The sequence below is a fragment of the Cariama cristata genome, unplaced genomic scaffold, assembly GCF_000690535.1.
Source record: "Cariama cristata isolate BGI_N322 unplaced genomic scaffold, ASM69053v1 scaffold7518, whole genome shotgun sequence".
In the NCBI taxonomy this organism is placed as follows: Eukaryota; Metazoa; Chordata; class Aves; order Cariamiformes; family Cariamidae; genus Cariama; species Cariama cristata.
Genome location: NW_009630570.1, coordinates 85,973 through 112,155, shown reverse-complemented (window position 1 = coordinate 112,155; position 26,183 = coordinate 85,973). Strand labels below are relative to the sequence as shown.

At 36.8% G+C, this 26,183-nt stretch overlaps 1 protein-coding gene across 1 annotated transcript in view; it reads left to right on the top strand.

Annotated features, from left to right (window-relative positions):
• The window catches only part of ACOX3 (acyl-CoA oxidase 3, pristanoyl), a 34,412-nt gene extending 9,244 nt beyond the window's left edge, over positions 1-25,168 (top strand). Inside the window, exons 8-19 of the mRNA XM_009705590.1 lie at positions 688-776; positions 9,455-9,551; positions 9,970-10,152; positions 11,549-11,671; positions 13,282-13,402; positions 13,890-14,009; positions 14,681-14,794; positions 16,468-16,583; positions 19,201-19,375; positions 19,838-19,905; positions 20,598-20,684; positions 24,750-25,168. Coding sequence (XP_009703892.1) covers positions 688-776; positions 9,455-9,551; positions 9,970-10,152; positions 11,549-11,671; positions 13,282-13,402; positions 13,890-14,009; positions 14,681-14,794; positions 16,468-16,583; positions 19,201-19,375; positions 19,838-19,905; positions 20,598-20,684; positions 24,750-24,869 — 1,413 coding nt within the window. The 3' untranslated portion in view covers positions 24,870-25,168. The remainder of the gene's footprint in view (positions 1-687; positions 777-9,454; positions 9,552-9,969; positions 10,153-11,548; positions 11,672-13,281; positions 13,403-13,889; positions 14,010-14,680; positions 14,795-16,467; positions 16,584-19,200; positions 19,376-19,837; positions 19,906-20,597; positions 20,685-24,749) is intronic.
• The last annotated feature ends 1,015 nt before the right edge of the window (positions 25,169-26,183 follow it).

Genomic DNA, 26,183 nt, shown 5'->3' with positions numbered 1-26,183 from the left:
TACGGTTTATACAGTTTTATACTTTATTTTTTCTGCAAAATTTCTGACAAATACAAAAGAGCTGAAAAGCCTCCAGATTATTCATGCTGCCTATATAGTTGAACTAACTTATATTATATGAATTCCTGAAAATCTTGGATGAAGTTTAAGGTTATTTATGTCTGCCAATGCTGCAGGCTGATCTTCAAGGTATCTGCAAGCTTCTACCAGAGAGATCAGTTTATAAGATTAAAAGCATCAGAAAATACAGCAATGCAGTAGTGAAGTTGTGCATAGTAAAGTGAACTAGTTGCAGACTGAGCAGAATTTATTACAAAATTGGGGAATATCTCAAAGCTGATTGTTACATAAAAGTTCCATTGATTCCTACTATGTCTGTGAACACATGAAGAAGGTTTCAATGCTAGTCTGATGAGAGCAGTCATCACTGTCAAGGCATATTTAACACAGTGAAGTAACTAGTGTCATATTGCCAGAGTAATTTTAATTAAGGGATCTATGTCCTGAATGAGAGGATATGTAAGTACAAGTTATGCCCAGGATTATGTGCTTGAAAGAAAACAGAGAGCTTTTTTTTAGTGTTAATAACAGAATACAAGTTGGGAATATTTTCACTGTTTGAAAAGTTCAACCAATAACTTTCGTTGTTCCACAACTGAAATAATATTTCATTCCATTTCTCTGCAGATTCGAGATACAAAAACTCTCCTACCAATGCCAGGTGTGATGGTAGGTGACATAGGAAAGAAACTTGGGCAGAATGGGTTGGATAATGGGTAAGTCAATCCGTTTGAAGGAGGAAACATTCTAGATTATATCACACTGTAGTGGTGTAAATATCCTCCTGTGTCAGTTCTGTCTTTACTTCTGAGGTATTTACTAGTGGTTTTAAGTTGTTAGTATTTCTAAAAAAAACCCTGATCAAAAAATCTTGAATTTCAGTATTTTCTATCTGAATAACCATGGTCTTCCTGATTCTCTTCTTAGAATATGAAGTGCCACTGATACTCTGTGAATATCCCCAAGCATCCTTGCAGTCATAGACTCTGCAACAATAGTAATGAAGGAAAAAACAAAACAATCCATTAAGTTCTGAGTAAAGAACTTAATCAGCCTCTCCACCCGTCTGGGTGTAAGCCTTTAATTATTTTGTCTGTCGATTTCCAGCCCACAGGAAGGCTAATGGAGGTCCACAGACAAGGTTTATTGTTAATAAAGATGTAAGATTAATGAGACCTAGTAGAGAAACTAGATATCTTGTTTAAACCATGGGATTTCTGGATTAATCCTGTTCACTGTAGATGAGAAGGAGAAGGTTAGTTATTTTTTTCTGTATTCTCTGTGTACAGTTGAAATAAAAAAGTACCTGAGCTCCATTTCTGAGTCATGGGCTTCAGTGGCCTTACTGTGTCTCTACTTTACTAACGAAAGATGTCTGATGGAGAGGAGAGACAGTGAGGAAATTGAGGTAGATTTCTGCATTAAGACAGCCATTATGTAAAAATTGTTATTTAAACCCCTGTGTTACATAGCTTTTTGTAAAAACAGAGACCTAAAATAATAAGAGCATAAGGGAATCATTTCTTTATGCCTCAAATTTACCTCTTTCTGTTGATTCAGTACATTACAGATATCTATGTTGTCCTTCATAACATGCCATTGCAGTAAACAAAGTGTAGACATCCTAAGGTATCCTGCTTTCCAATGTAATGGCTTTGACTGGTGTTCCAGAAGGTCGTAGGTCTTCTGGGGTTTGTTGTCCGTACCAGCCTCCTCCTGATGTCCCAAATAGCCTGTAGTGGCAAAAATAGCACTGACTTTTATGTTTATGTAGCTTATTCTCATTGATACTCTGTCACCTAAAATAAAGAAAAAAATATCATATAGAAAATTAAGTTTTATAGAGGAAAAATGTGCAAAAAGGCCTGGGAAAAAAGAGCATTTGGGTTTTGGTGGATATTTTTACCTGCATCTGCATTACAAACTAGTAGCCACCAGATGGCACAGCAACACGGGACTGAATAATCTAGATGTTTTTCAGCTTCATATTTCTATAGAAATGTTCAAATTCTGCTGTCCGTTCTTAATTTGCTTCATAGTTGTATGTGCAACATGAGGAAGGAAAAGAGTGTGCTTGTCACATAATATCAAAATGCACATAATTTTAAAATCTGTTTATCCTTTGATCTACTGGGAAAATTATAGAGCATTTCTTAAAATGTTGATAATTATTGAATAATATGAAATTATAATCCACATAATCCACTGTAAATAAGAGATATCATTGACTGCCTATTTTAATGTCAGATGGAATCCCTTATCTTAGTTATGGCATCACATGTAATTTAAAGCAATCATAGGGCATCCTAATCTTTCTGTTTACTTTGCATATACTACTTTAAAAAAATATTACTATTTTTTAACAGCAGTGCCTGAGGAGCCCCAATCATGGATCATGTTCACTTAAGCATGGATTAAGACAGTCCCTGCACTAGAAAGCTTAAGTTTAAGACAGCACCTGCAGATTTAAGATAGAGGGACGAGGGAGCCCAGGGTTACCAATAGATACCCTTTGTTCAGCTGAAAACGCTAGGAGCCTGCGTTCCTGATCTACCTCGGCTATTTTCTTTGTGGAGGTCTGAGGCTAGATGCCAAATTTGTTCACAAGAACTAAAGAACTAGTTTTTGCTTTGCAACCTTCCTGCTAACACTGAGCTGTCAAAAGTGTCAGGACTTGTACACATTGCTTCTCAGAGGTACGTGAAGGCCTAGATGGGGACTGGAGAGGTAGTAGCTTCATAGCTCTACATTTGTTTAAAGAGAGGACAAGCTGTGCCACTCTAGAAGATGGACTGTTGGTTGCATGAGCTACAACATGCCAAGATTCACAGGGAGACATTTCATTCTGGGCCACTGGACAGTGCCTTGTCAAGGTGTTCTCCTAAGCAGTGTAGTAATCTTATATTCTAGCTTATCCCATAGAAAGCACAGCCTGCAGTTTTTGTACACTATAGAAGCCTGTTGTATGTGGTGACAAGAAAACATTAAATTATGCTGTGACTACAAGTGTTAGTCTCTACTGCATACTTTGCCAGTTTTTTGAATGTGTATGTGAAATCTGGCTCAATTACCATAGACAGTAATATCAGATATATTTCCATGTATTTACACTCAGGATAAATGGTCAGAGTCTGACATCTCTGTCAGATATGTCAGAGTTTGTTCCTGCACTTCAAGAAGTTCCTGCTACTAATTTTCAATATGGGTACAGAGAGTTAAGTTCCTGAGCACTTATGTAGGACATGAGGAAGAAATTCCAGAGCTTCCTTGGAAAATGCCATTGATTTATGCTATGTAAGAGAACAGAGTAGGTGATTGTAGTTGTCCCTTCTGGCTTTGGAAAACAATTAATCTTTTGGGTCATTTGGTTGAAGTCTGGTTTCCTGCTAATGCAGAGTGTAATGTTTCAGTTAGAGAAAGAATTTCAGAAGTAATGTGGGAATTTTTGCAGTGTAAATCCAATTGACTAGTCCACTCCTTCTAAGTCTGTTTTTGCAAATAATTCTCATAGCTTCATAATTGGAATGTCCGAAAATCACAAGGGTTTTGCAAGTCTTTGTAACTTCAGCTACCCTGACAAAAAAAAGACAAAATCACTTTAAAATATTTTAAAATATTTTTTCTTTCTTCCTATCATTTACAACAACTTGTACAATCAATACATAAATGGTTAAAGATAGAACTCAAATTTTTCTTAGGTAGAGTTTAGGCTAGTTTTGTTTTGCTACCAAAAAATAAATCAGACTGCCACCAGGGGATGCAAGTGCTTCACTCTATAGTTTTATAATATAAAAATGTCCACCTGTTGCTAGTATTCTGGCAGTCTTTGAAATGTGCTGTTCACTGAGGTCTCAAAATGGAAGTAACTGAGAAAAAAAAAAACAACCACTGAAAAAACTCTGGATATATGAGATCCAGGGTCTTTTCAATAAAATGAATGTCAGGCATAAGAGGAGGGATATAAAGCAAGAGCTTGGGTAAGTGTTGATGTGCATTTCTGTTTCTTGCCTTTTTTTTTTTTTTTTTTGTCTGCCCTGGCTAATGTAACATTACCAAGATTACCCATTACTGCAGTGCACGTCAGTAAATGATTGCCACTGAATCAGCGGTGAACCAATTTCATGTCCAGTTGTAACTAGCAGCAAATTGCTGCTTTCCCTGCTCCAGAAATAGAAATGATGCCCAACTGAATCTGCATGGGGAAGAATTTGAAAATCAGTCATAACTGTGTTTCTGAAGTGGTGCTTACCATGCCTGTCTGTAAAACATGCTCTGAGCCATTCAGCTGTATCCACTGATAACATGTAATCAGTTTGTTGAGCAGACAAAACCTATGATAAGGGAAGAACTAGTGAAATGAAGCTATCAAAGATACAGCAAACCACTGCCAGACAGAAAGCTATTTATTTTAATGGAATTGTTTGTAGGGGAGAAAAGTATCTTTCTGGGCAAAGAAGAATTGTTGGCTGTATCTAATTATAATGATGGACTTTGGAAAACTGAAGGTTTTTATTAGCTCTTTAACAACCTTTCATGTGCAATTAAAATGTGACCAGTCTCTTTACACATGGAACATGCTAAGACATTCAGCACGTTCTCTAGCAATCACTGAGGCCAGGTTCAGTTTTCTGGATACCAAAACCAAAACAAAACACCCAAGAGGAAATGGGTAGGGGGGATCTTTTGGGCAGAAAAGCAATAAATTATGTAAAAGAACCCTTTCTGGAAAGAGATTGCACGTTCTGAAAGCCCTCACTACAATTCCTTGTATATTGGTGAAGATGGCATACATCACACAACCTCCAAGCCTTTACAGATGACTTTTAAATGGTTAGTTCATTTTTTTTCCTTTGTTACTATTCCAGTATCAGTGCCAATAATACATTAAGATTCTGTTACTGCTAGTTTAAGGGTAGAACAGATGAAAGTCCAGTCCTTCAAAGGGTTTTTGTCTCCTAGTATTTATCCTCTTAACTCTTATTTAGATTTTGCAATGGTTGCAGTTATTTCACTAGGAAGATAGGAGCTGTAATACATGATTGAAGCCTAGTCTCTTGGAGCTTCATCTTACAATCTGAAGTAGTAGTTCGGTGAAGATAATTTCCATACTCAGTTTCTTTGGTTGTTTGCTTCTGCTCCCACACTGCCTTTTTCTTTGTGCTGGGACAAACATTTCTGTAGCTGTGTAGGAGACTCAGCTAGGGAACTGGAACTGCCTGAAAACTAATCTGACAAAAAAACCCAAAACTTGGCTGTCTTCAACCAGATCATTTCTCAGGTCTGGTTCACTGCAAGGCCACAGAAGAGGCTGTTCCAGTACAGGGAAAGGGACAGTACAGGGATCTGAATAAGAAAGCAAGTGTAGAAATCAGTCCTGCTTCTCAAATAAACAAGCTTATGCTTGTTTAACGTTTTTATTATTTTGCAGCATCTGACCAGAGTCACAAACAATTGCAATAGTAATGAAGCAACTATGAAATAAAAATAAATGTTAAAAATACCTGTACCTGTACTTACATTATCTGAATACGGTACCATCAATCCTTCAATCCTTGTGAACAGTGCCACTTTCACAGTTAAACCGAATATTTTGCAAGACACACCTTGCATATTTTCAATTTAAGTCAAAACTGATTTTTTCAGTGGAATCATAGGTATTTCCCTGTTTTGCCCTCTCCACTTAGTTTCTACAGTCAAGGTTAGACACTATATGGGTACATACAGTGCCGAGCACATTGCTTAAGATGTAGTCGCATTGCTAAAGAGTGCTGCCTTATCCCTTCATTTTTGTCACTCACAAGTACCTCAAAACTGTGTAGCCATAGCCTGTTCACACTGACAGGCATTTGATGGTGCTAATGGGGAATGGTAGATTCAGATCTGGTCATGCATTTGTTTTATCACCCAGAGAAATACAGCCTCGCATCTGCAGTGAACTTCAAACAACCTTCTTTCTTCCTTAGCAGACCTCTGTCAGCTTTTGCTGACATTTGCAGGAGTCTGCACATCCAGAACTCCTTGCAAGACTGGCACTTAGACTATAAGAACTTCAGGATGAGTGGGTCTTTATGTGTCCATGAAGTCCATTAAGATAGGATTAGGAGGCCTATAAAATGCTATGTTGTTTTATCATTGCTATTGAGCATTACTGTTAAAGAGCTGCCTTCTTAATTGTAGAAACTAGAGCTAAAATATTGCCTTTTTGCAGTTTTCCGCAGCTTCTCTATAACTCTTTTCAACTCTAACCTTTCTGTGAGTTTCAGTCTGGAATATGTGGCTGTTTTCTTTCCTTCTGCAAGTTTTTCACCAAAACTCTGAAGTGTTATTCTTCCCAAGCTTTACTGAATCTCAAGAACAGCCATGAGATCACTTGACTCACAGCCTTCCGATACTATTCACCTGCTTTCTGTTTCTGACTGGAAGGATTGAAGGAACTGTCACTGCACCATCTCTAAAGTAGTCAATAACAAAAGCTGGCAGGAAAGGCATTTTAGTGAGTCTGAAATTCACCAAAGTATGTTTGAGCTATTTGTACTATGGGTAACAGCATATTAATTTAGTACTGGCAAAAGGAGCTTGTAGCTTTTGCAGTTGCTCCTTTTTCATCAGTGTTACTGCACACCAGATGAATTACTGTTGCATGATTTAAAGTCTGTAAGATTAAATGTTCCCTAAACTACTGGCCAAAGAACCCCAACAAGAATGCTACTATTGGAATAGTGCTTCACTCTGCTCAGCTAATCTAGGTAGAAAACTGTGTGATACATTTTTTTTTTACCTGTGGGCTACAAGATGCAAAATTGCACATTGCTATAGAGCCCTATGATATATATGTAAAGTGACAGCTATCTGTCTTTCTTGCTGAGAGGTCTTAATCTCAGTCACACTATTGGCTATGCAGAAGAGGCCCTAAGTAAGGTAGCTTTCAAACCTATAGTCTTGTCATCACCATGTGAAATTTAGCGATTTTCCAAACTTACTGATACATGATATCCCCATGACTATGTATACAGTTCCTTTATCGTAAAATATTTCTCCAGTTCTTTAAGGAGATTTTTCCCCTAAATGCGTTGACAGATGTGTTCCCTGTCTATTCACTATGCTTTCTAGGCTAATAACCATTAGGAATGTGATAGTTGATTTCATTGAATCTTACTATTTATTTTTAATATGTTCTGATATCAAGTTCAAATTGGCCAATATGTCTAACAATTTCAAATAGCAAAGTTCTTAGAGAGGGAGCGTAACAGTAGTTGGCAGTGATCTCACAAGGTTGCCTAACTCCCAGGTCCTGTAAGGTTCTGCTTTCATTTTCAACACTGGTGCTTATAGGGAATATATCTTACTTCTTTCCAGTTTTTATCACCCATTCAATAGCTTTTAAAATAATATTTCATTGCTTTCTTCCATGCATCTTTTCATACCTGGGAGGGATTCTTTATAAACATCCATGAAGCTCCCTTACTTTCATCACTCAAATTCCTCCTTAAAATTCTCATTTACTCTAATGGCTTATAAATAAATGCCAACGCTTAGCTGTCAGTGTGCTGTGACTGGCAGATATCATATCAAGAAAGTACTCTTCAGTACCTAGTGTCTGCCTCACCGTTTGTTTGAACACATTTGTAGCTTCTTGCCTTATGCTTGGATTGTAAGCTCCTAGGAGGAAGCACCTTCTTGTAGTTCTATGAATGTACGGTAACTAGGAAAAGAGAGTGCTAAACTAGGGACCTAAACCTTGCCACACACCCTCTTCTGTAATTAAAGTAATGAGTAATAATAATTAAAAAGCTCAAGTTCTGTCTAATATGGATGTTATTACTTAAAAACATTGGAGTCACTATGCAGTTTTAGTTGTGGATTTTATTTGGCATATAGGGAGCACAGAATGTGAATTTAACCAAAAGATCTTTTTTGAATGAGACTTTTTTATTATCAGTGATGTGAAAAAAATGTTAACAAAGATGGAAATCAGATTTTTGGAAATTCTGAATTTACTTCTGTTACAAAGTAGTGTTGTCTCACTGAAACTGGCACTTAATAAAGCACTTTTTAGTATCGTTAAGGCCAGTAAGCAGCTGGTTCTTGGTTAGGATAGCATGCTTTTCTCTGTGGCTAAGTCCGAAAATACTGTGTATCTCTAAGGCTGAATAAATTCAGTATGCAGATATGTTTCCTTGGAAACAACTCGTAATTTTAAAGCACATGCAGCTATGCAGCCCTTCTGTAATTTATTAATGTGAAAGACCTGGCTCTCGTGAGCCTTATTAAATAGATCAGCCTGTATTGGCAGGAAAAAGGAATTTGCTTTGATTACAAATACAGCTTTTCAAGTGCTATTAGATACTGAGATATTCGTGAGTGGAGCTGATATTACTGCTATTGTGCCAAGTTGTATTGCCGATTTGGGTGAAACAGTTCATACACTTTCTTCCTGAAGAATTCAAATACTCAGAACATTCTGCCTATTCTAACAACTTCCTTCTTTATTGCTGCTAGGGTGCCACAATTTAAAAAAGGTTATCTTGCTCGTCCTTTTTAAGATGCCACATTCCAGGGAACAGAAGTCCTAGTTTGAGTTTAAACAAAGGAAAATCCTTCATTCAGTTTCTTCTCAGGGCACTGTTTCAGCTATGTCCTCATTGTATTGCAATAGCATGAATGATCCTCACAGATCTATATTTTAGACTCATAAAAATATTTAGTGTCTCTATTCCAAAGCAGTCTCCAGACTGGACTGAACAACGCTTCAGTAAAGCATGTGTTTCAGCAGACTTGTTTGTGGCAGGGAATTACTAGGAGTCAGAATGGCCCAGTCAGGCTCTAAGCAAGAGAAGGAAGTTGTTCATCTTCCCAAGCTTTTCAATAGCTGAGATATCAAGCTAAGTAACTTACTTAAACTCATGCAGACTGAGAATTCAGTTCAGGTTTCTGGGCTACCAGTGAAAGCGTCTGTCAAACTGCCTCTGTATAAGGTCTCTAATAAGTATCTTTACCTGTCCCTCCCCTCAAACAGAATACATTGCTCATCCTTCCATTAGTTGTTTACTTCTTTACTTATGAAGCTGCTGAAATGGTCTCCTAGAGTCAGTGAGGTGTTTATTTTGGTTTTGTAAGCATCATCTTTTTTTTTTAAGAAAAACAAATGAAGATTTATAACAAGTAATTTTCTATCTTGAATTTTCTGTGCTGCCCTGAGTCTGAAAGCTTTTGTTCTCCCAAGCATACTCTCCTAAAATTATCTACCTGGCTTGACGGGCACTGTTTTCAATTCACTGATATGCCTGAGATCATTGTGCAATCGTGTCTTCGTTGTGACCTTTTTTCTGTAATGTAGAGACCTCAGACTATGTTGAGATAGATTTTCACATTCTTTGTGTATTTATTTAAACAGATTTGCCATGTTCCACCATGTCAGGATACCTAAAGAAAACATACTGAATATAGCTGGAGATGTCACAGCTGAGGGCAAGTACTCAAGTTCAATCAAGGTATGAATCAAGGTTTTGTTTCATTAATATAGTTCATTAAATATACAAAGGTATAAGTAAGTTAAAAGATAGAGCATGGGCCTCCCATGTTGGGAAGTACGAGATACCTGGACTTAAATAAAGCTGTTGATGATTTCATGAGATAGTCAGAATGCTATTTTTTTAACTGCCTTTCAGAGATATCTCAACTCACCTTACTGATTTTACTGACTTCTTGCTCTTTGCGCTGCTCCACTGATCCCAAAGTAGTTTAGAGATGCTACTTTGAGTCTTGCCTGAATGCCTTATCTGAATGTGTCAAGAAACAAAATTGGCCAATCCTCTGCACTTCTGATCATACTAGCAGAGTTGTGTCTTTATGAGGGATATAAATGAAATGTTAGCCTCACCATTCAGTCTGTACCTTTTATTCATTCAGGATGTTAAAGAGCGTTTTAGTGCAGCTCTGGGATCCTTGTCCACTGGCAGAATTGTGATCACAGCAGTTTCCACAACCAATTTAAAGCTTGCCTTATCAATAGCCATTCGCTTCTCAGCAGCTCGCTGTCAGTTTGGACCAACTGATGATGAAGAAATACCTGTTCTTGAGTACCAAACACAGGTAAATACTGTGGAATTCACATCTACAGACTTTTATATAATGAGACTCAGATTCAGAGCTACTGCAGATTGAAATAGTGGCACTGATGTTAGTGAAATTACAATTGTCTGTGTCATCTGAAATGTCATTCTAGTGTAGCTGTGGGGGTTCATTCCAACTGAAGACCTCCTGGTATGATAAGGCTTTTGACATATGTTCTTGGAATAGCAAAAGCCATAATATTCATGTTTCTCTGAAGTACCTAGAAACATTTGCCTTCTAAAATAGTAACCTGTTCAGAGAAAGGCCGTCTTCTATGTACACGTGAAAGTACTGCTGATGTAGAAACTAGTATTTGTTTAAAAATGTCAGTGCCTCTTTTGCTGCTATGCTAATTTTCTCTTTTTTAGCCTTTATGCGTTAAAACTATAGAAATCAATCACATTTATTGTGGTGAAGTCTCAAGCTAGTACTACTTTTGAAAGGAATATAATCAATGTTTTTCTGCAGATTATGCAGACAAAAAACACCTTTTGCTCTGAAAAAATAGGACAAGCTTATGTAGGGTAACTGATAAATAGAGAAAACTCAGATCTGCTGAATGAGAAAGGTTAAAATATAAGAAGTGTTGAAAACAAACCTGCTCAGTTTTTCCTTGCAAAGTGGGTGGTTTTTTCCAGGTTTGCACTTGATCTTGCAACTTTGAAAGATTTCCTGGGTTTCTACAAACTGGCAAAAGCTGCCTTCTTCCCACCTCTTCTGAATAAGCCAGGATCTGCTTCCCACGATTCTCCATGTCTGTCAATTTTTCTCAGTTTTGGCTTGTTCTGTGGGCTCTGCTTGCTGAACTTCTCATTCCCTTCTTGTTCTACCACAAAAGCTGCCTCAAGCAGTTTCTCTTTTCCTTCATGGGCTCCAAGTTGCATGGAGCAGCAAAGATGCTTTTTTCTCTTCTTCCCAGCCCTGTTTTTTTTTTTCACAGAATGCAACCAGCACTAAGGTACATTCAGCAATGAACAAGCAAGCGAAACAGTTACAACCTCTGTCATGTTGGTACTGACGAAACACATGAATCATGACTAGCCCCAGCATGCCAGACATTGTTTAAACAGAGGGCAAAAATATGTCATTGGTCCCCAAAGCTTCAGTGAACTTTTGCACTGATTTGACAGAATGTTTATCACAAATTCCTAAAATGCATGAACTAGAGTATCGTAACAGTAACTTGTGTATACAGTAGTTATACTTAATTGTATCTATAGATGTTTATTGTTAAGTTCTCCATAAAACAGTTTTCCAATTTGAACAAAGTAAAAACAAATGGGTTGGTTCAATATTAAAAGGTAGTTACAGATATATATATAACTATAAAAATATGTATCAGTTTGCAATCAAATCTATTTAATTTTTATTCTAGCAATGGCGTCTTCTTCCTTATCTGGCTGCCGCATATGCCTTAGATTATTTCTCCAAATATCTGTTTGAGAACTTCTTAGAATTTTATGCAGGCTTATTGACAAAGCAAAGGAGTCAGAGACAGGTGAGATATTTACACATTTCTTCTTTGCTAAGTTCTTACTATAATAAACTGAAAATTGTTAAATGAAGGACTTACCTAGAAGTCTTAAGTTGTCTTACAATCAAGAGCGCTAGAGCAATCTCAGAAATATGGGACATACAAAGTAATGATTAAAGTTGCATTCAGAAAAGCATCCAAGTTAGTTTTGACGGAGTGGTTTAACTTTTATTGATTTCTGTGGGATTTAAGGTTATGTTCCCTTGCAGAATTGTTTATCATAAATATATGATGATAATGCAAATTCAGCTTATAACTGTTGTAAATTATACTGCAGGGGGCATATATCAAAGACTTTCTGAAATTGTAGTATTCTTAATTCCTGCACAGACTCTGTGAGTCGGGCTTGAGTTTGCAATTCATATTCATGCATTAGGATAAATATTTTTGGAGAAAAAAGTTAAGACTTTGGAGTCTTAATGCTGAATTTTTCATCCACAATCAGACTATTGGAAGTCACCCCTTTACAGAGGAAATTTGATCTGTCTGTCTCTGTGAAAGGACAGATTCTCAACCAGAATAACTGTGGTATGATTTTTTTTATAGCATATAAATTTTATTTATTTTTTAAAATATTGACAGTATTAATTTCTAGAGCCTACACACTGGCTGTGTTTTGCTCAGGTCTCACTTAAACACTCGGGATTTTTTCAGCTTGTGAAAGATTTGTGTATTATTGGGTGGGTATTCTAATTTCTCCTTTTTGCACAAACCGCAGAAGAATCTGTTTGATTTTTTAAATCTGATATTTTATCTCTGGAGGTCTCCAGCGCAGTCACTAATCTTAGACAAAACAGTGGCTATCAGAAAAAGAAAGTGCTAGAACAAAATGTGATTTTTGTCAACATTAAGAATGTAATCCTTATGAATTCCTTTTGTTCTACAGGCGATCTTAAAAAAAAACCAAACAAAAAACAACCAACCAGGGAGTTACTTTTAACCAGGCTTTGGTAATATCAACCCACTATCTCCAGAAACTGGAATTCTAAATGCATTTTCAAAGGAGGGCCAACAGAGTTAGTGTAAATGCGGGCTACTGTGATTGTCTGGAAATTGAGGGGGTACATTTAGGTTTTCCTACTCTTTGCAAAATTGATGCTTGAAAGAGCAGTGAAAACTACATAAGGTAGTAAATACTATAAATATCCCCTTGCTGACTGGGAAGAGAGGGATTACTTATGTCACAGAGGGGATAGAAGCTTTCTCTGGACATGTCATCTTCAACCACCTGCCTCTCCACCTTTGGGAGGAAAAGGTTGGCAAGCAGTGAACTATCCCATGCAATGCCATGTCAGCTGGCACATCTGAGCTAAGATGTACCGATGTGTCCATTACCTGGCGCAAATTATCGCTGTCCTATATAAGAAAGTTAGTGCTAAGGTTTTTTGGTTGTGGCAGGGCTTTTTGTGGCACCAAAAATATGCTCTGCCCTTACATAGATCTCAGAAAATTTTATGTATGTATTGCCAGTTACTCTTCTCTTCATTATAAAGCAGTACACATAGCTATGGCTTTAACTGGTCACAAACTTTGTGTAAAAGTTATTAGTCACATGTAACTTGTTTTTCACAAAGGCTGATTTGGGACGTGAGATTCATGCCTTATCTGCTGCCAGCAAACCACTGTCTTCTTGGACTGCTCAGCAGGCAGCCCAGGAGTGCCGAGAAGCTTGTGGAGGACATGGTTACCTTGCCAGTAAGTTACAGACTAATGCATACACTGATCAGAAAGAGAATGGTTATGTTGATGTGTTCTTTGAGTGTTGTGTCAAGGTGTGTGAATTTTAGGAATATGTTTAGAAAGGGTTTTTTCCTTGTATCGATAGTTTTAAATTCGTTTCATACCTGATAACACAAAAAAAACCCTAAACCCCTGCAGCATCTGCATCAGCATTTGTATAGACTGTACATGTGATTCAGTCTTAGTTCCAAAAATAAAGATGCATACTTTATAGATGAAAATTCCCCCTGTAAGATAAATGCGATACTTTTCTCAAGTTTTTCCAGTATATTCATTTTCACAAGGTAAACAGTGAACTTTCAAGCTCATCTGTTGATAACAATAGCTATACATACAGGAACAGACAATTCTCTTGCATTTTATCACAGAAAGATTTATTAATCCCTCTTAGCTTCCATTAAGACATCGCAATATATTAAATTGTGCACTTGTTCTTATTAAGTGAATCGTCTGGGTGAAATCCGAAATGACAATGATCCAAACTGCACATATGAGGGAGATAACAACGTCCTGCTTCAACAAACCAGCAACTACTTAATGAGCTGGATGAATTGCATAAAAGGTAAGTTTTCATTGTGGAATCTTATGCTGGACCCAACAGTGTGTAGCTAATGGAATTAGGAGGTATTTTCATACTGAAAGCAATTTTCAGTCATTTAATCATTTTTTAGAGCATAAATAATGTGCTACAGGCTCCATCATATGATACATTCACAATACACAGATATTTGCTGCAAGAAATACTCTTTCTCCTAAGTCTTACAGAAGCTAGGTAGATTTTTTGCCATCGCTAATCAGGTGAAGTAGTATCTTACTCCCCGAGAAGTGCAGTTTAGTTCAATGGAACTACTCCTAAAGTCGTCCTAAGTCTGGGTGCCCTCTGCTCATTGTACTTAAAACTGTTCATATTGCCTAACTTGGTAGTGGTATCCATCAGTACATTTTGTAGTTCTCTAGAGTTTGTTTCAATTTCCTAGCAGTGAGTTTCACCAGCATCTTGCAGAACTGGAAAACTCAGCAACAGGAGTTGAACCTTATGGGGCTTATAGGCAGTGATGGCAGGCACTTGTCCACCAGTCCTCATTTGGCTGGACTAGGCCCTAATCAAATAAATATTATGGCCTAATTGCATCTGGCCTATGAGGTATATGCATGATTTTGTAATAGGCTTTCAATTCCAAAGAGTCTGATTTCTTTTCTCATAAATAATTTTTGTTTTCTTTGGTGTTTCAGATAAAACTCCTTTTGAATCCCCTTTAGGAACAATAAAGGTTTTGCAAGATTACCATCATATCCTTGGCTGGAAATTCACAGCCATTAGTGTTGAAGATTGCATGGACTCCTCAGGTAGCCTTCTGCTGTTGTTAAACTGGTTCTAGAATCTTAAATTCCTTTCCAGAGGAAGGGATCCAGAGATTTGAGATACAACCTCTGCTGCTTATTAGATATTTGTCATATTACTATATGCTGACTTTCTTTGTATTATATGTATTTCATTTTAGTAAGAACATAGTTTGTGTTTCAAAATATGTCCTATTGTCCCCAGCCTTGATTCTGGAATGGAGGGTAGTATCAGATATATTTCTTCCATTTTTGTTCCTCTAAAATAGTATTTGTGATCTTTTTTTTTTTGTCACTGTATTGTTGTTTTCAAGTGAAAATGTTGTAAGGGGCATTGATTGCCACTACCTTATGTCACTAAAATACCTTATTTTAGAAATCCATACAAGTGATTTAGAAATAAGTTGAAAAGACTTTAAGTGTGTCTGCTTTTGACTGTTGCTTTTGGTTGCATAGAGAAAAATGAGTAATGGTGAAAGAAAATTCCCTGCAGTTTTACTGGCTTACTCTGCTATAATCAAATCAAGTATAACATTAGATGCCATTCGCACTTTTATATCACTGTGAGCCCAGATTGGCCCTTGGAGGCAAAAATTAACAAAGAAATGAGCAGATAATGTGATAGTGACAGGGCATTGAGCAAAAGTGAATCTATGAAAATGAGAACATACTGGCGGAAGAAACTCTAGTCAATATATAAGGGGCATTCGAGTTGATTCTTAGAATTCAGTAACCACTTCAGTGCTCAAATAATTGCAAAAAATCTGAACTTTGGATAGTGATGCATAGTACCATGTGAGATAGTATCATAATAGCTATGGGATAAAATCTGCATAACTTCAAAATACAAAGGCTTATAAGAAAAAGACTAGTTCGAAATAACTGCTTGCTTTCTTCTTTGTTGTATGTCTCCAACTTGTGAAGCCCAGCAGAGCACAAACTGATACCTAAGCACATATTCTCTTCTCTGTTGTAATACCTACTGAACCAGACTATAGTTTTAAAAATGCCTCAATCTATTTATTGTTCCATTCTGTTAGAAACTGAACCATTAATTTAGGTGCCTAAATTTAGACAGCATATGAACACTCACAATTGCCTAAATAATATTCTACATTAAATCTTAAGCTAAGACACAAGCAAGCAGCATTCATACAAGGACTTTATGCTGAAGTACTTTTTTCCTTAATAGTTCCAGGCTGCTCTAAAAATGTAACTCACTTATGTACAAAGTAGGTCATTCAAATGCGATTACGTTCAGCCACCTTTGCAGTGTTAGAAGGTGCGTGCTTCCACGAAATGTGGACTGTCTCCTGTTCTTGTATTCTTGGAAGAGACTGAGTACCTTGCAGAGCTGTCTTAGTATGGGAAGAAAATAACAAGCTAAAAAAATTTGATCAAGGGAGAAGTCTAAATTGAGCTGTGGCTATATCTTGTCTTTTAGCTAGTTCAAATTAGTTCAGTTCGAACTAGTGTATGGTCAGGTATGGTAGGTCTTCACTGTACAGTTACAGTCTATCTTACTCGGATGTTATTTATTGCATCTACAGTAATGGGCAAAGTGTCATGTTAATGGATTGATTAATTGACACCTTCACTCTTCATCTAGGGTAACAAAAACAGACTCCAGTAGAATCTGCATGTGGCTGTTAAGAATTTTGGTTTTCTCTTTTTCACAGTTCCTTTAGCAGCATATAAATGGCTGGTTTGCTATCTGCTCCGAGAAAGTGACCTAAAGCTGAGCAAGGAGAAACAGTCTGGGCGAAGTGATTTTGAGGCAAAAAACAACTGTCAGGTAATACTTATTCAGCTTTCTTATTTTATTTACTTATTTTAATCCAAGTTTGTCAGATCCTGTTAGTTTTATCCTCTTGTGTCATGAAGTACAATTTTCTCAAGCATAAAGCAGCAAGTCAAATAACTAATAAAATGTAATACCTGTCCATGTGCATTGTATTGAACATGATAGCAGGAGGACAGTTACCATCAGCAGAAGTCTTCCAGGATATATTTACCTTCAGAAAAATTGCAGGCATTTGCTGGGTGATGTCTGTAATTTTGATAGCAGAACTTCTGAAGACTAAATCTACTGAAGCATCTGATTATTACATCTCCATCTGCTCTTGTGGCCAAATACATACTGTAGGAAAGAATCTTGCTCTGGCAGGTAGGTAAACTAGATGACCTAATAGGTCTTTTCCATCTCTAATTTCTACAGTGCAAAATACTCATGAAAGATACCAGACTGACAGCATTGGAACCTGAAAAGGAAACACTGACAATCTACATATAGCAGATCCACTCTCTCACCAGAGAGTTTTAACAGCTAGGAATGGCTTAACTCCAAAATTCAGTGTATATCCCCAAGCTCCCCAAATTATTCCGTTACCTCCATAAGAAAAATTGGCTTGCATCCAAGGAGAGAACACTCGTCATTTGTCACAGAGGAGAGAGATCTGTTCCCTGAAGATGGCCAGTGTCATTCACCTTACCTGCAAAGCTCATTAAAAAACATCAGGAAGGAATTTTCAACTCAGCACTTAGAAAGAGCCAGCCTGGCTTCAACAGGGTATGGTCTGTGTGAAACCACTGGTAGAGTGGAGGAAATCTTTCCTGTTTTTACCCTAGAAGCAGCTTATTAGAGAAATTCTTTGGGGTCAAATTCAGAATGCGAGTTGCCAGAAGTTCAGGTCTGATTGCCTGTCGGTTGGCCAGCTCTTGGGAGACTAGTGCCAGGGCCAGTGCATTAGAGAGGATGGTTTGCTCAGAAGTATGAAGGTTCTCTTCTCTTTTATGTTCAAATGTGCTAAAATTTAAAGATACTTAGACACACAACTGTTTTTGAGATAGGGATTGATATACCTTAGGTCATTAGGTTTTCCTTTCACCCTACAATTCATCTTCAGGACAGCAGGACTTTCTATTTTAAATGGCATGCCTCAAAAACATCTGAAAATGATTTACAGGCTGTGCTTTAAAGATGTGTACGTATTTGATTTAAAACTTTCTGGGCATGAAGAAGCACTTTTCTGCCAGCCCAGTGGCTGACCAATATATAATATTTGTTCTTGCTATGGGAGACCTGGAAGAATTTCCTAGCCTGTCCCTAGGTTATTTTGGTTTGAAGATAGCTTGATAGAAACAATACAGAAGTGCAAGCAAAGGTAAAGAGGGAAATAGAATTATAGGGGAGAAGAACAGGGAATTAATTCTTAATGCTTCTTTTGCAATGCTAAGACTTGTTTCATTCTGACTAGAGAACTGACATTAATATCTAAAAAAGTCCATCTAGTAGGGGGGAAGTCCTCCCTAAACCTGCAGAGAATAGATGTGTATTTTGCAGTTTATATTTGTATCTGAGCTTGGACGTTAAGCATGTCACCAAACAGCTATCAAGAGAGAGACAGTAATCTTTGGTATATGCCTTTTTTAAATGCCGCAGTGGATTTAAATGCAAAGATGATGCAAGTATTTAAAAGAAAAAAGAAAAACTAATCAACTAATTCTAAATTTAAAAAAAAGAAAACTGAACAAATGGGCTAAAAACAAATACCAGTTTACAACGTTGCAACAAATCATCCACAACCGCAATGGTTTCATATTCCCCTTCTGTTCACCAACTAGAATATTTTTAGTCAGCAGTCTATTTCATGGTAGGACAGATGCCACGATACAGCAAAGGTGAAGTATATAAAAGCAGAGAAGTGTTCCTATGTGAGTACAATCACTTAAGGTTTTATACTCTGTATTAACAGTAACTGCTGACTTGCCTTTCTGATCAGATAGTTGGCAAGGATTAGTTGGATAGTTCTTTCAAAACATATTGCAATCCATAAATGGAATCCACTCATGCTAACACGATCAGATTTTTTATTTATTATTTGAAGAGACTGTAATAAGTTTCAATAAGTTACTGAAGCACTTTGAAGATTTTATCCTCTTTGTAAGACTCTGCATAATATTAAATAAATGTAAACCTACCTTTATCTTTTTAGAGTTGTATGGGTTTATTAATTATCCTAAAGCCAGCAAACCTGATTTTGTGTGATCTCTCTGACGTAGCTACTTGATCCCATACAGTGTGGGTGCACCTGCCAAATTATGCTGGTAATAGGCATACAATCTGCTGTCCCTTTGGGTTGGTATAAGAGAGTACCCAAACTGGAACACAGTGGAAAATTAGGATCTTATTTCTAAGAGGCATTTTATGAGGCATTTCATGACTAACGTTTGCAAAGACATTGTAGAAAGAGTTTTCTCCTAGAGTTTCTTAGACTTTAATCTCAAGCTAGATCAGCGGATCTAAATCAGCAAATCTCTACTAACTTCACCAGAGCAATGCCATTTTGCACTAGCTGAGGATTGGTTCCTTGTATTTTGTTCCTCAGTGTTCTTCTTTTCTGTTTCCTAAGGTGTACTACTGCCGATCATTAGCCATTGCTTTTATTGAACAAACAGTCTTACAAAGATTCCATGACTACACTCATGATCCCAACATACCATCTACTCTGCAGCCAGTGCTTAAGAATCTCAGTGCTCTGTATGGACTCTGGTCTTTAAGCAAACATATGGCTGTGCTCTACCAAGGTGAGATCAGCTCCCTGAATATACTGTCCATGTCACTTTATAAGAGTCCTAACTTGGCAGTGGAGGGAATCCTAATTAGGATTTAGATCAGAGCATTTTCTTACTTCCTGTGTAATATAAAATAATCATTCTGGACAAAATTTTCAGGAGCAGGAATCTGGAGCAGCAAATTAGCCCAGAAGACTCTCTCTTAGCTCAGAGATGATGGAGAGCTCACAAGTTTTGCTCTGCTCCAGTGCTTGGGGGAGAGGATGGAGGATAGGCAGCAAGATGCTATAGTGTATCTTGTTAATGCAAAAGGCTCCAAATGTCAACTCATTAATGAAAGACCATCATTAATGCACCAGTTACACAGGAGCATCTATTTAATTGCTTGAATACTGAATTGATACACTCCTTTGCAAAAGGATTGTATCAGTGTAATCTTAACTGGTATAAGCTTCTTTGTGAATGTGTTTGCAGGTGGCTATGCTTCAGGTGAAGAAGCTGGTAGATTTATGCAGAATGCTATTCTGGAGCTCTGCTACAGGGTAAGCCTTTGATATTGTTTGTTGTGATTAAATAATAACATAGCATACAAATACTAAAAAAGACAGATATCAGTTATTCTGTACTTCAAGGGGTGAATTAGCAGGATATTACATTAATAGTTTCTGAATAACTTCACAGAAAGTTTAGTAATTCATTGAACGTGAATCTAGTCCTAGTTTATTTACCAGAAAATGAAAACCAATATATCTTACAAAATAGCACTCTATCATTTGTGGCATTGCAATCTTCATTGGAAAGCCAGTGAAATACTGCAGTTCAGTTCTATTTATTTCATTATTGTGTTAGCTGATGAATTTTTTTTCTCAACACAAAGGCTTTTCAAACTGGATTATATTCTTCGCAGGTAAGCAAAATTTCAAAGAAGAATCTGGACATTATGTTTTTAAAGTTCAAAAATATGTGGTTTTATGTGCGTAAACAGTAGCATCTTGGTTAAAAAGTGTTTTAAAACCCATAGCCAAAGGAGGAAAACATTTTAAATACAGACTCTTTTGGCAATTGCCCTGGGAGGAAAAAAAGCAAAATAAATCTAGACTCCTTATTGTGGATTTCTCTTAAGTTACCAGTAGCTGGCATTTTATGAAAATAATCTTTATGCTGCTCTGTAGTTCACAGGTAGCCATAGACAACTAAAGAAGTTACCAAATGTGTGTCTTTTGTTTTTAAACAGTTGAAAGATGATGCAGTTGCCCTGGTTGATGTCTTTGCTCCTCCTGATTTCATTCTCAATTCTCCCATTGGTAAAGCTAATGGAGAGGTAAGAAAACCCATTTTAAAATTTGTCAGTTTAATCATTAAGAAGGGTATTGCCTGCAAATAGCCATAACATATTCAAGACACTTCACAGTTACAAAAGAAAAGACACTTTTTCAGTGGAAAGTACCAGAGTTAAATTGATGTCAGCAGAAAATGACATTTTGCATTTGCAGGAGATAGGCTTCAATGGGAAACTCATACAGAATTGCTCTAGTTTGCTTTTGTGGGCATTTGTGCTGCTGAGCAACAACAAAAAAATTATACCATCTCCTAAGATTCCTTAAGGAGTAACATGTCTTTAGGATATAGCTTAATACCATAGAGAGGTAGTAAGGTGTATTTCTTCTCTGCCTAGGACTTTTGCTGCCTTTATTGGTATTCACATTACACTCACTTTGTGTGATGTGCATATAAATGGTGTAGAAATTATTTATTTCTTTTAATTTTTCATAAAATTTTTATTTTAATAAGAGAAAGGAACATTTAAAACTTGTTCTGGTTAAAAATTATCTCAGAAATTGTACAATTGTCAGAGAATTCTGTTTATCCAATGGGAATTCTAGGATATGACAGAGTATCTTGTACTAACCAGTGCAAGGCAAAGCATTGCCCAAGAGATCTCAGTAATCTTAATATAGACTTGAAGGATGCTGTTTTGTTAGCACCTCTCCTTGCTTTAATCAATATATAATTCATCCCTGTTAAGGCTGAGAGAGACTTTTTTGTATAGTCTAAATTACACAAATCAAGAGTTGCATCAAAAGCATAAGAATGGCCATACTGGGTCCAGTTCACAGAATACTCTGTAACTGACAGTGGCCAAGGAGAACACTGTATGAAACAGATGAAATATCAAGGTATTCTTTCCCTGGTGTCTCAGCTGTTGGCAGTTGGTGGTTTAAAAGTTATCTCATGCCACAGACTGTGTTTGTATCATTCTGTTTAATAGCTGCAGATGTATATATCTTCCGTTCATTTTTCCCATCCATTTTCAAATTCAGCTGTCTTTTGGCTTCCGTGACACCATAATTTATTTATGAGTATTGTGAAAAAATACTTCCTAGTCCCGGTCTGTATACATTTACTATCTGTGGGTGCCTTTTCGTTCCTCTGACAAGCCTGGTTTTCCTTTTCTGTATCTTTCCTGGTCCTGCCATATCCTTTCTGAGGTGTCGTAACCAGACCTACAAGCAGGATTCAGGATGTGAGTGCACCATGGGTTTGGCTATACTAGGTCATGGTCCCCCTCTGCTTTTTTTTCCTTGGCATATTTAAAGAGCTGTATTTCATTCCAAAGTCCCAGCAAACCAAAATTCTTGCTTACTGGCCAGCCCTACTCAGCAGGGCCAAGCTGTGAGATAACTGTAATGTAGAGACTAGTGTCACACTACAGTAGTTTGGTTTAGTGTGGATAGACCCTGTAGAGAATCACTAGAGCCTGGGGAGACTGCCAGGAAGTTTGACAGGATTGCTGAGTCAAGTTTAGTCAATGCTTTTCAATATTTGCTGTTTGTGTCTTCATGTCTGAAGTTGTCCATTGTTCCTATGGTGATCAAGCAATACAGAAAGCAGCCCAGATATTTCTAACTAGACTCTGACCTAACAAAATGATTACTTTGGTAAAACAGTCTCCACAAATAAAGGAGGAAAGGGTAGCTCTACATATCCAGCCATCTCAACAGGAGGACTATAATCATCACTGGAAACTTTGTTTCCATTTCTGTAGATTTTTGAGGATTAAATTAATTAAAGAGGTCACGAGGGAAGCTCCAAAGGTAACTCTAAAAGAAGGAACATCATCTGTAAGAATGTTAAGAATATCTGTATTGGCCAAAACCCCATTTTCACCCATTACTCTGTCTCTAAGCGAAGCTGTGAGCAGATGCCATAGGCAGGAATATAAAATATAGTGCAAGTACAGAGTGATCCATTCCTAGAATACTACCCCCTTTCTAGAAGTCAGCTGGAGATTTCTTATCAGCAGCTGATAAAGCTGTCACGTAATGGATTTGGCTAGCTGCTCTTTGGTTAGCTCTTAGCTCACACGAATACAGAAGTCACAGAGGCTTATTAATATAAGAAAGATGAGGAACTACTGGAGAGTCCAGCAGAGGGCAACGAAGATGATGGAGGGACTGGAGCATCTCTTATGAGGAAAGGCCGCGAGAGCTGGGTCTGTTCAGCCTGGAGAAGAGAAGACTGAGAGGGGATCTCATCAATGCTTACAAATACCTTAAGAGAGAGTGTCAAGAGGATGGCACCGCTCTTTTCAGTGGTGCCCAGCAACAGGTTAAGGGGCAATGGGCACAAACTGAAACACAGGAAGTTCCATCTGTATATGAGGAAAAACTTCTTTACTTTGAGGGTGGCAGAACAGTGGAACAGGCTGCCCAGAGAGGCTGTGGAGTCTCCTTCTCTGGAGATATTCAAAACCTGCCTGGATGCAATTCTGTGTAACCTGCTCCAGGTGAACCTGCTTTGGCAGGGGGGTTGGACTAGGTGATCTCCAGAGGCCCTTTCCAACCCCGACCATTCTGTGATTCTGCAATTCTGCAGTTAGAGATTAATATTAGGAATATAGTATCTAAGACATGCAGATAGGACACTAAACACTACTGACTTCCTTGTGTACTAAATATTTGATAAGGTTTTTGTAAATTCATTGAGTCATATTGAGAAAATAATTTCAAGCAGTGATATCCAACCCATGTTCTGCAGAATTCAGGAAGGTTTTATGAACTGCCTCTCAGTCTGTGTTTTTCAACTTGTGTAAATATTTTCAACCGAAATTTGAAAAAGGTTGCCAATCCCTCACTCAAAGAAAATACTTCATAAAGCTCCTTGTCTCCTGGCTGTCTATATTTAGTTATCTATTCATTGCTATCTTTGCAACTTCTAAAAACCAATGCAAACATTTTAATAAAAATTACAGTCTGGTAAAGAATAGATTATCCAAGCATAACAGGAAAATGATTTTAATTCAGGATAACCTATGTTGTACTGCAGTGGAGTGCCTTGCACCACGAGCCACAGATCATAACTGGAGCAGTAAAAAAGTTTCCAAATTTGTTATGGGCAGCTTTAAGCACTAAATAAGAATTGATTCTCTTTAAAAGAAACTTTGATGGTGTGGACATCATTTCCCTATAGAAACTTTCACAATCTCAGCTTAAGTATGTGAGGCTATCACATTTATTTCAAGATTAATTAAAAATTGTTAGACAATATTAAATCAAACTTGGAATGGAATAAATAGTTAACACTAGCCCATGTAATCATGGTAAAAATATGTTTAATATTAAATATATTTCAATATTCATTTAAATCATCACAAATATATAGGGCCAAGCCATCTTGTGGTGTAGAAGAAAGACTTTTCACTCTACATCACTGACTGCTTTTATACTACATTAATATTGTGTTACACTGTACTCTGCTGAAAATATGGCCTTCCTTTCCTCATCTTTCTATAACATTATTTAAAGTTTTAAGCCTCAGTTAATTTTGAACTGCCAAATATTGGTAAAATTATACTTTTGCAGAATTTACTTCCTATGTACTTTTTTTTCACTGTTCCACATAAAATTGCAATTTGATGAAGATGATGAATTTCTTATGCTCAGATCGAACAGTTCACATCTGGGAGAGAAGTTATGTTACTTTCCAGAAATGTGTTGAAATAAAGGTAAAAACAGGCTGCACAAGTACTTTCAGACACAGTCTTCAGGTTTGGACAGAACAAAGATTAGCTTAACATGACCTTGTTTCCAAATTTCTACCTTTGATAATACAACTCATGTCAGGTTGAAAACAAGAAACGATAAAGGTTACTAGTTTCCTGCTCTTATGCCAAGGATGGTCTAAATGATTTACACAGATATCTGATGTTTACAGTACTTTGAAATTTTGTGCTTTGTGTTTATTCTTGCCTGTACATAATTATTAACATTTGTTATCTAGAAATTCAATCACAATCTCATTTCAACCAACAAGTTAGATAATTTATCTTGCAGAAGTTTTCTTTATTTTCCGTATGAATTAATTCTTTTTTTTTATTATTTTTCAGTTATATAAAAATATGTGGGCAGAGATCCTTCAAGGCAGCAAAGTTCTGAACAGACCTTCATGGTGGGCAGAATTTTGTATTAATAAACCTGTTACGGGCAGGCTGAGGTCAAGATTGTAAACCAAACAACTTGTAAGAGGCTGGATGGGCCTGAGATGGATACCATATTTCAAACATCAGGAGGAAATGAGACCATATGTCAAACACTGAAAATGAAAGAGATTTTCATAGAGAAGTGCCAAGTTTTAAAATAACTTGGAAATCAAGTCCAACTTGGTCTCAGGGACTGTTAACATAGTGGTGACAGGAGCAAGAGCAGCACATCTGCACACTGTTCATATTTACTCAAATAATACAAAAAAATGAAGATTCATTATGATCACTGCTTTGCAAAGTTTCTACAGAAGAAATGTTCCAATTAGTCTCTTGACTTTACTGTGTTATTACAGAAGTTAAATAATTAAAAAACATTTCCCACCAGGGATTATGAATAAGCTGAACAAAAGCAAAATAAAAGAGAATTTGAAGAAAAAAGAAAAAAACCATCAAGAACACCAACAGTGATAAACCTGTATTAAGGGATGGGAATCATTTCCGACAGCCCCTTTGAAGTCTGTGAAGCTATTCTGATTTACTTCATATGCCTCCGTGTTAAACTACTTGACTGCTCTTTCAATGCAGGAGAGAATTGGGATATTAGATAATCTGTCTTTAAATTGTGTATAACTCTGGAGATAAAATTAATTGAAAACAACTTGTTTATACATATTTCAAAAAAAATTGTATGGTAATGCAAACTCATGTGTCTTATATACGTTCTTGATTGGTTATAATATTTTCAGTACTGCAAAACCAAAATCAAGCCTGGGATACATTGACACACATAGAAACTACTTCTATGATTTAGGTCAGAATATACTCAAATGAATTATTATCAGTGTGGTCTTATAAGAACATATGACAGTGGTAGGCATTATTGAACATATTAGGATATTTCTCTTTCAGCTATATTAACTATCAAATATTTTTATTTGCAAATGGAAGAGACACTAACAAAGCTCTGAAAATTCAGAATTTTTTATAGTTTAGATATACTGTGAAAAACAAATTCATTTTTTCCTTTATTGTATCTATGAACTGAAGTACTGTTAAAACTTAATTCTTGTTGCCCTTACTGTTGTGAGCAATCCTATCAAGCCAAAGAGATTCTTTTATAAGTTAAAAAATTGGCTATTATTTATGGCTAATCAGGGATTAATTATGGTTTGGGCTATTAAATAAATGTGATTGCAGTACTTGAGTGTTGAATTACACTTGAGCAGAATCAGACTCTTGTCCTTGTGGGGTTTTATAATTTCATCTGTTGCTGCAGTGACAATGTATGAAAGTTTGTAAGTCTTTACAGACTGCCCCAATGTAGCCAAGTAGTTCTAT